The 12,374-nt window shown below is 39.7% G+C and overlaps 1 protein-coding gene across 1 annotated transcript; it reads right to left on the reverse strand.

Annotated features, from left to right (window-relative positions):
- Positions 1–8,698: 8,698 nt before the first annotated feature.
- Positions 8,699–9,796, reverse strand: LOC113757945. Its single transcript, XM_027301006.1, has 2 exons — positions 9,142–9,796; positions 8,699–9,036 (listed from the first exon to the last, which is right to left on the reverse strand). The coding sequence occupies exons 1-2, from the start codon at positions 9,794–9,796 to the stop codon at positions 8,699–8,701; spliced, it is 993 nt and encodes a 330-aa protein (XP_027156807.1).
- Positions 9,797–12,374: the final 2,578 nt, after the last annotated feature.

The raw sequence follows: 12,374 nt of genomic DNA on the forward strand, positions 1-12,374 counted from the left end.
GCCTTCACTTGTGTAAAGAAGTAGCCATGGGTTCTTTACTATTGGAGGTAGACTCTGAGAGTTTGGTTCGCATGCTAAATGCCGGGGGTACATCAAAATGCCGGGGGTGCATCAAAATGGCCTCTATGCAATACACTGAGGAGCATAAAAACTCTATTAAATGCATTGCCAGCTTCCATATCTCATGTGGTACGAGAAGCGAACTCTTCGGCAAATAAGTTAGCGGGGTTGCGATTGCCGTCTAAACTATATTGTACTTCGTATCCGCAGCTTCCGGGAATAGTTAGGACCTTGATAAAACTAGATAGTAGGAATGTCTCTTACCTACGTTGGTGGTTTGTAAGGGATTAGAGCCCTATTTGCTAGCTCATTGTGGATAATACCTTTCACTCTTTGTACTTTTTCACTTTAAACAATAAATTAGGAGGCTGGCATCCCCACCCCGTGAATTGGGTTTGCCCTTAAAAAAAACCTTAATATATTTAGTGTATCCTTAAATTAATTAAGGTAAGGAAACAAATAATTGACAAATAAAAGGAAATTTAATCATATTTTTATACGTGATTGACTTGATGTATTAGTCAAAAGCCAGCACCTAAATGAACATGCATCAATCTTTCCCCAAGTTCGTTCAATTCATTTCAAACATTCACTCTTCCCAAAACTTTTTTTTTTCAAGGCAAGTCCAATTGTTTTCTCTATAATTCCTTTATATTTTGGTTCATATTCATTCATTATCTAGACACATACACTTATTTTAAATTTGTGATTTAGATTTTTTTTTATGATTTTTAATTTGTCAATTGTTCTTTTTCTAAATTTGTATTTTAAATTTTTTTTGTTAATTTGTATAGGGTTAATGTCTATTTATTGAATTTAGTTAATGTTTATATGATTTTGGTCCGTGAGTTAATTTTCATCGTTTGCTTCATGTTTTGTCTCTTATTATTAAAAGCATTTAGTGTTTAGTTATCATCTATTAAACTTTGGTTTTAAGACTTTGATTCTAGGTTAGTGTGCATCATTTGTTTTGATAATTTTTTCTTACTCGTTGTTTGATTGTTTGCTCCCCTAAATCAAAATTCCACATCCATCACTGGCTAAATTTCGCATCCATCACTGGGTATGGCGGCTGTAACACCTTTATCTCAAATTTCCAAATACCAAACTTCGTTGTACAAAAAATTTGACCCACTTGTTGAAATTTTGACGACAGTACTGTTGCAGACTCCGCTGTTAAGAATATAATTAAGCCATGAGGGGGCTTGTTAATTTGGACTTGGATTTGCGGATAAAAGTGTGGTACGAAACAATTAATTTTCCGTCCTACACATGTTAATCACATTGATGCTGTTTAGAAAAGTGTAAAGGTTAGGTTTTTATCATCTAATTACTTTTTTGAGCATGTTTTGCATGGCCCTGAGCCGCTGCGAGAGTAGGATTTTTTGTGTTGATAATTTTGTCCACAAGGCTTAGTAAATCCTGACTTGAACGTTTTTAGTGTTTCTTTTCATTTCTTTTCTCTTGTTTAATTTGTTTCTTTTTTCATTTTTTGTATCTTTAGTTTTAGAGGAAAGCTGGGAGTCCAATGACTATTTTCGATATGGAACCTTTTTTTGATGAAAGATAAAATTTTATTCCATTAAATAGCACTAATGGCAGAAAAAAACACTGAAAATGTCACAAAAACATTTAATCTGAAAAATTACTAGATTTAATATATTTATAAAATACCATCAAATGTGCTATCCAACTCGTTTAGGCGTAAAGTTGATGCTGAGATCTGATGAAATAACCCAAGAAATCACAGATCTGATAGATTTGCAAAAACATTGTTAGATCCAATAAACAAACAGCCAAAAAAAAAAAAACTTGTCAGCTCCAAAAAACTAATTGTACTTTCAATATTTTCAATATGGAACTTGGATTTTAAGTTTATAAAAAATTGAAGTATCTGATACTACTTTTGTCCCAAGTATGAACTACTTGGTAGTTTTTTTTTTTTTTGGTGTCTTATAGAGCTCTAGGGGGTCGTAACCCCTATACAATCAGCTCCAAGTAGCTCTAGTAATTACTCTGGTGGATACCGTATTGCTTGGTAGTTTTCATTTTGGTTGCTATGAAATTTAGATTTGCTTATTCTCTGTTCTTATAGAAAACTAAAGTTATTTTTCCTTTAAAACTCTTTATTAGCTTTTTATCCCATGCCAAGCATGGAATTATAAATACTTGAAAACAATTTGAATTTTCAAAATAAAGTAAGGATTTAGGCATTTAATTTTGTGTCCCATATTATATTGAGATTTGAAGTTTGAATTTAGTAAACAATAGCACTGGATATCATCCATCAAATTTATTAAAAATTTTAATAATCTTAGAAAATGATTAGAAACATCTCAATTGGAGAAAGATATATATATATATATATATATATATTGATTGGTTCCAATGATTAAATCTTAAGCTTCATTTCTTTGCCTATTAGTTGTTTTACGTGGATGAAAGTTTAGGTAGATTTTCCACATCAAAAGCCGGATAAAATATTAAAATTGTTTACCTTATCCTTTAAACTATAAAAGAATCGGAAATCATTGCCACTTCATGTTGAAAGTATTACAATGAACTGCCAAACAAAGTAACAAGAATTGGTTTCAAATCTTGATTGTATATCACTTTTCTTTAGACTTTATTTGTCTAGTATAATGTGCAATAACCTTAGACAAATTTTTTTAGAATAAGATGAAGTTTGTTTATATTAATCTCCTGCAAACTATGGAGTGCTTTTGAGAGAATTCAAAATAGTAGAAAAGTGGTTTTCTACCACAAAGCACTCTTTACTTGACTTTTTTATATAGGAGAGATTGTTTAAAACACAAATGAATTTAATAAATACTTGTATGAATAGATTCAAGGTATTATGTACAAATTCATGTACTTTAATTTATGCATCACATGATTGTATGATCAAAGATATGAATGTATCCTTACATTCAAGGATTCCCACATATATGAATATATTCATGAATGAATATACATTTATCACAATGTATGCACATCTTAAAATCATTTGATTCATAATACAATACATATATGTACATTCTAAAATCACTAGATACAAATTTTGAAAATTTCCAATACTTCAGCTCCTGAAGATTATCATTCATGTGAGTTTCACATGAGCAGTAATGGTCTTAAGGGATTCTTCTAAATTGTGATCACGTGGGAGGATCAATTAATCATATTATAGCGACAGTTCATTTATTTTTTCTATTACAAAAAAAAGAGTTTCAAATTTTGAATTATGTTCCAATGTATGGTTAAGTGAATTTGATGGCAGGAAAAACTCTAAATACCGTCCTTCGACCATTAGACCAACCTATGGTATACCTTTATATTGTCAATTCAACTGTTTTTTCTTTTAGTAATTTACAGAAGGTGAATTGAGTTTGATTTTTGGAGTTGATTAGTTCTTATAATTTGAGAAGGGAAAACGTGTCACAAATTAAAGAGAGTACTTGTTACAAACATATCTTATTAAACTATATACACTTATACATAAAGAGGGAGGGAGGTGAAGGGTGTAAATAAATTGTATCATTTAATGTATTGTCTAATCTATCCTTATTTCTAAAGGTAATTGTACCATTTTAACTACCCACCTCCTTACAACCACACCAAATTTGTTGAATTAACTACCACTTCTTTAACAAAAAACTACCATTTTTCTAAAATACTAAAAATGTAGTCGAACTATTCTAAACTATTACTTTCCAACAAAAGAATAATTCTAATATTTTTTGGTATCTTTTTCTTAGTTGTACACACATTAGGTGTACCTCAACCACTAGTCAATAATAATGTGCAACGAAGAAATGAAGTTTTAGTTCCCAATCTTCAATCTATATGCTGTTTTAGTTCTTAAAGTTTTGGTAAAAGTAAGTTTGGCCCTCAATGTTTAGCAAATGTACAATTTTAGTCCCAAACATTTTGATAAGAGCAAATCTAATTCTCAATTTTTCCAATTTAAAGCAGATTTACGACATTTGAAGATTTTTTTTCCAAATTACAGAAGGAATTTTCATGTCTAGATATGTGTCCATGAAATTAAATTTCAAAATAAAGAAGCAAAATAGTAGCTAACTTTGTACAACAAGAACTAATAACTACGATGCTAATTAATTAACTAGCAAAAAGAAGAAAATTTTTTGTTTGAGAAACTAAAGGGCAATAAATTATATGGCCCTCAAATTATTAAGTTGGTCGACTTTTAGTCCTTTAACTATTAAGTGCATATTTTTATCGCTCGAACTTGTAAAAGGATATATTCTCCACCCTTTTAGCTAGGGATAATTTTATAAACCTCCTAGAGATTTATGTTAATATTACTTTGCATCTCTAAAGTTTCAAAAAAATATCAATAACCTCTCCTAAAACCATACTTTTTGTAACAACCTTACTCTTGCATCATTAAAAATTCTTATAATAATCATTTAAAGAGAAAGAGATATTTTTCGCCTAATTCTATCCTTTTGTGTTGTCTTATATAGAATTTTCTACCAAATTGATTATAATGTAAGATTTACATATTTTGCCTAAAAATTTTCTTTTCCATAATGTTTTCCCTAAAAATTGTTCAAGTAGTAACAATAATTTTGTCAATATATATACTATGATAGTAATTAGTGGCCCTATCTCACTAATATGCAAGTTGAGTGATATTTTTGAAACTTCAAAGGTGCCTAGTGATATTACCATAAATATTAGGGGAGGGTTCTAAAATTATCTCTAGCTGAAAAAGTGAAAAGGATACCATTTTACAAGTTTAAGAGGCAAAAGTGTGGATTTAATGGTTGGAGGCTAAAAATCAACCAACTATATAGTTTAAGGCCATTCAGATTTTTGCCCAAAACTAAATCTAGTCAAAGCACTCAGTTCATTGATTCATAACTTACTTTCACTCTCTATCCCAACTTATTAAAAAATTGTAATATTTAATTTTTCCATATAGATTAACAAATTTCTTTTCTTTTTTTGTTTCTTGATTAATTAATTATTAGCATACCATCATGTGAGTTATTTTTATTGTTCAATGGTGCTCATTTTTCTTTTATTTCTGTTATAGTTGCTTAATTTAATAAACATGAGAATGCACATAACAGATTCTGTCAATATTTGGAAAAATTCACCAATTATCCTAAATCTGCTTTAAATTGATAACATTCGGGACCAGATTTGATTTGACGAAACTTTAACAACTAAAATTGTACTAGGTACCAAACATTGGAAACTAGATTTGTTTTTGCTGAAACTTTAGAGGCCAAAACTGTACAAGTGCCAATCATTGAGGATCAATTTTGCGTTTCCCTCTTGGGTGTAATAAGAAAAAAAAAAATCTACGAATACTGTTCAACAATTGAAGCCAGTGAAGATAAAATAAGAATAATATACATAGGTAAGCAAAATTGTTGGATACTTACATTAGCAATATAGCATCATAAAGTTACCTGGTCTTTTAAGGGAAAGTTAGGTAAAACGTGAAAATATTGTTCGTTTATGCCAAGTTCCCACCATAGCGACTGAAGGATTGTTTTGTATGTTTTCTTGCATGATTGTGAAGAGCAGAAGAAAGTGTCAAGTATGTCTGTAAAAGAAAGAAGCAAGAAATGAAGGAAGAATTTAAAAAGAGAAAGGGATCAAGCGGTCTTGTTTGTTTTTCCCTTTTGTTTTGTCAATAAAAGTTACTAGTGATCAATAATGTGAAACTTAAAATCTGGTGTTACTTGAAATTTGGTAGTACCATATGTATTTCATGTAGGTTTCAACTTACAAGTAATTAACAAAATTACAGATTATCGCTCTATATATTATTCATAGATGAGTATTCACTAACTTCCTACACTGTTTTTAGCAACTCCGAATTAAGGTCAAGGGACTACCTTATATTAAAAAATTGAATTATAGTTGACCTAAATAATAATAGAGTATCAATTCAAAAATTGGTGTAATTTTTCAAAGTATCTATGAGTAGTCTAACAAGCTAATGTAATTAATCCTTCAATACTGTATGGGCAAAAAAATGGACAAAATGAAAAGATCAAAAATTAAAAAAAAAAAAAAAGAATCATAAGGTGCTTTAAAAACAATTCTTGAAGTTCCAAAAAAATTTCATTAACAAAATTAGTAGTTCATTAAGAAGATTGAGCGACTTACACGCTTACCTTTAGGACATATACAATCTCTTTTCATGTAAACAAATATGCTACAGAAGAAAATTATGGTTTTATTTGATCTCTATTAGATGTTTTTTTTTTTAAAGATAATTTTTATTAATCAAAGCCTGAAAACAAAGCCCAGGTTAATTCAAAAGCCTTAACCCCTAAAAGAAAAACGGAAGTTACAAAAGCCCTGCAGATCCAAAGCCAAAAGCCCCCTAGTACGAGTAGGCAACTGTGAGCCCTTAGTGAAAATAACTCGAGTGCCTGACACGGCCCCATATGCTGCTAGCGAATCCGCCACCGTATTCCCCTCCTGGTAGCAATGACACAACTGGTGAGAACTTGGCTCAGCCGAACAACAATTGGCCGAATCCCAGCGGGGACTCCCCATTCCCTCCTTAAACAATTAATCAAGACCAGACAGTCAGACTCAACGATTAAACGGGAGACCCCTACTTGTTGCCCCAATTGAAGCCCCAAGAGGAGAGCGCGAGCCTCCGCCTGCAAAGAGTCCACACAGCCAAAGGAATTCGCAAAAGCTACAATAAGCCTCCCGCACGAATCCCTAATCACCCCACCGCCCCGGCTACCATGATCCGTAGCACAACCATCAGTGTTTAACTTAAAGCAGCCCGCCGGAGGGAAAGCCCACCTGACCGTCGTTGCAGTTAAAGCCCTCCGAACCACAGTCAGGGCCTCAAGAAGGTCCTCCCATTGACAAGGCACCATAATACCCGGAAAATGGGCTTTGATTAGCATTCTCACTTCATGTACAATAAGAGCCCGAACCTGAGAGCCGGCAATCTTGCGACCCTCGAACCTGGACATATTCCTGGCCCGCCACAGAAACCATAATATCAGGATCGGGAGAATACGCATTAACCAGCGTAGCGCCTTTCCTTTCACAGGGAACAACCACCAAGTAGCGCACCGGGATCTAACCGTGGCAGCCGATGCTGATATTCCAAGGGAATACTCAAAGAAAGCCCATGTCTCAGTGGCTAACTGCCCAGTTGAGAAAACATGCTCCATCGTCTCTAACTGGGCAAGCACACAGCAGTGACATTTAGAGGGACCATGAATTTGAAATTTTTCGAGCACGTCGTCCATCGGCAGTTGGCCATTCACTAAACGCCACATGAAGAAAGACCATTTACGCGGGATGGGGGATTGCCAAAAGAAGGAGAATGCCCAGGAGCAGGCCCTAGCCGAGAGAACAAGTTGATATGCCGACCTAGTTGAGAAAACCCCCGAAGGGTCCTGTAACCAAACTAGAGTATCTGGATCCGAGCCGAAACAGAAGAAGGATCCCTGGGCCGCGTCCCCTATCACTGCTGGCACCGATGCCAAAGCCAGATAGTCCCATCTCCCTTCTTGTAAAAACTCCGACACCTTGGCATCCGACGCCTCATCAGGAAACCTCCACGCCAAAGGGCCTAGCCCACTCCAGTTATCCCACCAGAAAGCCACCTCCCCTCTCGAGAGATCCCACTTCAACCAATGCTCCATGGTTGTACGGACGCCAAGCATACGTTTGCAAGTAGCAGACAGTTGAACAAAAAAAGGACCTTGATTCGGATGCAGGGACCCGAAATATCTGGCCCTCACGAACATCGCCCAGAGAGATTGGCCATGTCTAAACATCCACCAAAGTTTACAGGAGAAAGCCTCCACAATCGCCTGAAGTGACCGGAAACCAATCCCTTCTTCCTCCACCGGAAAACATAATTTCTCCCACTTCGCCCAGTGCCGCTTAGCTCCAAACTCCGACTCTCCCCAAAAGAACCGCGCCAACATCCGCTCCAGATCGGAGATCACCCCCCTTGGGGCTCTAAAACTGCCACAATATGAATAGGCATGGACGACAATACATGCTTAATCAGTAGAGCCCGAGCACTCATAGATAACCACCGACCATGCCAGGAGGCAATCCGTTGGGAAACTTTATTCAGCAAGTCGGTAAATAAGGCTTTCACTCGTCTCCCCCCAAACAACGGGCATCCCAAGTACGTCACAGGTAAATATCTAGGACAGAACCCAGTGACTTGTGCAATTATCCTCCTGCGAGCCACCGAAGTTTTCTTGCCAACCAAAAAACAACTCTTCGCCACATTCACTAGCTGCGCAGACACCTCCTGGTAACCCTATAGCACCTCCCTGACACACTCCAAGGACCGCTTACCACCATTGCAGAAGACGATTATGTCATCAGCATAGGCAAGGTGTGTCAGCGGCGGAGAGTCTCGTGACACCAAGAACGGGACAAACCTCGAATCTCCAGGTAGCTCATTCAAGTGCCTAGACAAAACCTCCGCTGCAATAATAAATAGTGCCGGGGATAAAGGGTCCCCTTGACGCAAACCACGAGAGGAGTGGAAGAATCCGCAGGGCTTCCCATTAACCAAAACCGAAAAATGACACGACGAGATCAGCCTCCAAACCATGTCAAGCCATTGCTCCCCAAATCCAAACCGTCTCATAACTTAGATTAGAAAATTCCATGATACCCGATCATATGCCTTGCCCATGTCCAGTTTGAGGGCAACATTAGATCCCCACACCTTCTTCCCTAAAGCCGAGCACATCTCTAAAGCCAGTAAAATATTATCCGAGATTTGTCGACCCTTTATAAAGCCACTATGCTGTGGCGAAATTATCTTCGGCATCACACTTTCCAAGCGCCTCACTAACAGCTTGGAAATGATTTTATTGACAAAATTGCACAGGCTAATTGGGCAAAAATCTGAGAAAAATGACGCCCCAGGAACCTTAGGGATCAAAGCCAACCATGTAGACGTGTATCCCCAGGGCAGCTCCACTCCTGCAAAAAAATCACAAACCGCCCTGACAATGTCCCCCTTCACTATCTCCTAACAAGTCGTGATAAAAGACCCCTTGAAGCCATCTGGACCCGGACTACTCTCACCATCCATCTGGAAAATGACTAACCTGATTTCCTCCTCCGTGGGGAACCGTTGAAGGCTCACGTTATCCTGTTCCATAATAATCGACGGGATCACACTTAGTAGAGAGGGGTCCACCTGCACCCGGTCAGGTTGTGACAAAATGCCCTCAAAGAATGCAACCGCCAAGTCCTCAATCCTGCCGGCCTGCTCCGTCCAAACCCTATTACCATCTTTCATCCGATGTATACACGAGCGAGCCCTCCGCTGCTTCACCTGTGCATGGAAAAACTTAGAGTTGGCATCCCCCTCCCAAAGCCACCGCAGGCACGCCTTTTGACGCCAATAGGCCGCCTCCCGAAGCAAAGACTGCTTGAGTTCACCCTGAGCCTGTACCAGCTGATATTGCCCTTCCTCCGATGGACCCTCCTCTAAGGAGCATTCCAGAGCCAAGACCTTTTCCTCATGTTCCCTCACACGGTCAAATATATTTCCAAAAACCTCCTTATTCCATTTGCGCAATTCCTGCTTCACCGTTTTTAGCTTCATGAGTAGGACTTTAATAGGCCGTCCCTCACCCTCCACCTCCCATGCCTGCCTAACCACACTCTGGAACTCAGCATGTGACCTCCAAACATCAAGGAATCGAAAGCTTGTAGGAACCCCACCCACCGCCATAGAGCAAGAGACTAACAAGGGGAAGTGATCTGAAGCAACCCTACTCAAATGAGCGACGACGTGGTCACCGCTAAATTCAACCACTCCTGGTTAACGAAAACCCTGTCCAAGCGCTTCCAAACCCTGGCTCTGCCCCAAGGATTGTTACACCACATAAACTGAGACCCAGTGAACCCCAAGTCTGTCAAATCAGCATCCTTAATAAAGCCTAGGAAGGATTCTGACTCCCAAGCGCGAAAGGGACGCCTCCCTTTCTTTTCATTGGCGCCAGTAATAACATTAAAATCTCCTAGAACTATCACCGGTCCCCCTCGTGGGCACACCCCCACCAATTGATGCCAGAGCACCTCACGCTCGTGGGTAACACATGAAGCATGAACAAAAACCGCAACAAAGGAACTCCGAAAGGTGGAGTGAGTCACCTGCAATGCCAAAAACTGAGACGAGGCAGCCAACAAGTCGCAACTGAAGTCATGGTCAAACATCACCCACAACCTGCTCTCCTCATTAGAGACAGCCTGAGAGAAACCTAACTTTCGGCGAATAATATCAAGACGCTCGCGACCCACCTTTGGTTCGCATAAAGCTAACAAAGAAATCTTATGCATCCGCTTCAACTTCCTCAATCGAGCTATGGTAAGGGCGTTATCCACACCCCTAACATTCCAGAAGAGGGCCTTAATCATGATCGCGGTCTTAGAAAATAAGGAGGGGGTGAACCACCCTTCTTCCTGTCGTGACGACTCACGACCGTATGCCAGTCTCCGGGATCCCTCAACCCCTGTTGCGAGGCCCCCAAGGCAGATCCCGTTTCCACGCTCGCCTTGTGAGGTGACAAGTTGAGATTCGCGACCATAGCACCCTGTTGATCCCCTACCTCCACCCAAACCTGGTCCAACAGAATTAGGGCCGCTAGACCCCTACTCTCACAGTCCACCGCTGCCATGTTCGCCTCCTCAAACACCTCCTCGGGCTCCTGAATCAGTTGGTCTGCCAGCTTGTGAATGATAGAATCCGCAGCCGCCTCAATTGCCCCCTCCACCAACGCAGCAGCAGACAGACCATGCTGCTGAAGAAAAACATCCCCATCCCGCACTTCCCCTGGTGGCGTCCCAACATCTGCAGGCCGCGACGCATCCGCTCGCTCCAACTCAAGACATGCAGTATCAACGACAGCACTCTTCAACATCACAGAATCCCCCACCTTAATCTGGACATCACCTTCCAGACCTTGCCTCCCAACCTCAGGCTGCACCGCATCCACCTCTACCCCTGCCACAGCCACACCAGATTTCTCCCCTCCTTCCGAACCCCAGCTGTGCCCCTGGCGAAGAGGTGACAGCAGACCCACCTCCCCCAACACCTCCGACACCACACCAGCTTTCGGCTTAGACTGCGCTTTGGAGACGCGCAACTCTGGATGCTTCACATGACACAGGCCCTTTTCATGCCCTTGACGATAGCAATGACCACAATAATTGGGCAGCTTCTCAGGAATGAGAGCCAGCCAGAAACCGTCCCCATCCCCAATATCAACCCATACCCTTGACGGAAGTGACTTCAACAGATCCACTTCAACACATACCCGCGCCACATTTGGGCGAGTAAAGGAGGAAGTAGCCGCATCCAAAAACAATAGAGTCCCCAAACAAGAAACAATGTGAAAAAGACACGGTTTAGCAAACAAATGAATGGGCAGCTTGGGTAATTGAAACCAAACAGGAACTAATGACGATTCTCTGTCCACATGAAACTTAGAACTCCACTTAAAGACCCTCATTGGACAACCACACACATACCTCAAATTCCTTGACCAAACGCGGAGGAAGTCTGCCTCCCCATTGAACTTCAACAGAACATGCCTGGCGTCTAAGAGGCCCACAGAGACGGAGTCCTTTAAATCAAGAGAAGAGAAGAACTTACGTAATTCCGGTAGCAAAGGGCGCCCTCTGGAAAATTTCCCCACCAGCGTGAATCAAAACGGCGAAGCAATAGCTGCAATGTCTGCCGCATTGAAAACCACCGCAGGCTCCCCGCGGTGCGTAGACACTGACGCCTGGATTCGCACCACTTCCGCCGACGACTGGTTCATAAACAAGGCAGAGAAGGACTTTTTCCTGAACGTAGGAGATGATGAAGGACCCCCACCCGTGGGTGGAGGGGCAGCTACAGCTGCCATGCCCCTAAGAAACGCAGAACCCTAAACTTCTAAAAAAGGAAACCTGAGGGAGCGTCTTTAATGAATACTGAAATATACCCGTCTTATTCTCACTTTGACAAAACAACCATCATCTCTATTAGATGTTTAACACTTCATTTTACTATCATGGAGACATAAGAGACGAATCCATTTGTTGTACGAGGATGCCAAAGCGAGTTTGGACAAGACATCTAGTTAGTCAACACGGACCAATGTCAATCTTACATTCTTAATCCCATTCTTTATCATAAAATAATTCTGCAATTCCATCCCAATAACATGTTGATAGACAGATTGTTAAAAACTCTAAATGAGAGGGCATGATAATTTTGATTTGGAGTTACGGATAAATTAAGTGAGGTACGAGACAATTATCCA

Source organism: Coffea eugenioides, unplaced genomic scaffold (genome assembly GCF_003713205.1).
Source record: "Coffea eugenioides isolate CCC68of unplaced genomic scaffold, Ceug_1.0 ScVebR1_3468;HRSCAF=4685, whole genome shotgun sequence".
In the NCBI taxonomy this organism is placed as follows: Eukaryota; Viridiplantae; Streptophyta; class Magnoliopsida; order Gentianales; family Rubiaceae; genus Coffea; species Coffea eugenioides.

Bases quoted from the DNA above. Each gene is read 5' to 3' on its own strand.
- LOC113757945 (XM_027301006.1), bottom strand. From the start codon at position 9,796: ATGGCGGTGGGTGGGGTTCCTACAAGCTTTCGATTCCTTGATGTTTGG. The intron at 9,037-9,141 runs GTGAGAGTAGTC...ATTTTTTTGCAG, and splicing joins AGTCATTTTCCAGATGGATG to GAGTGGAGCTGCCCTGGGGA.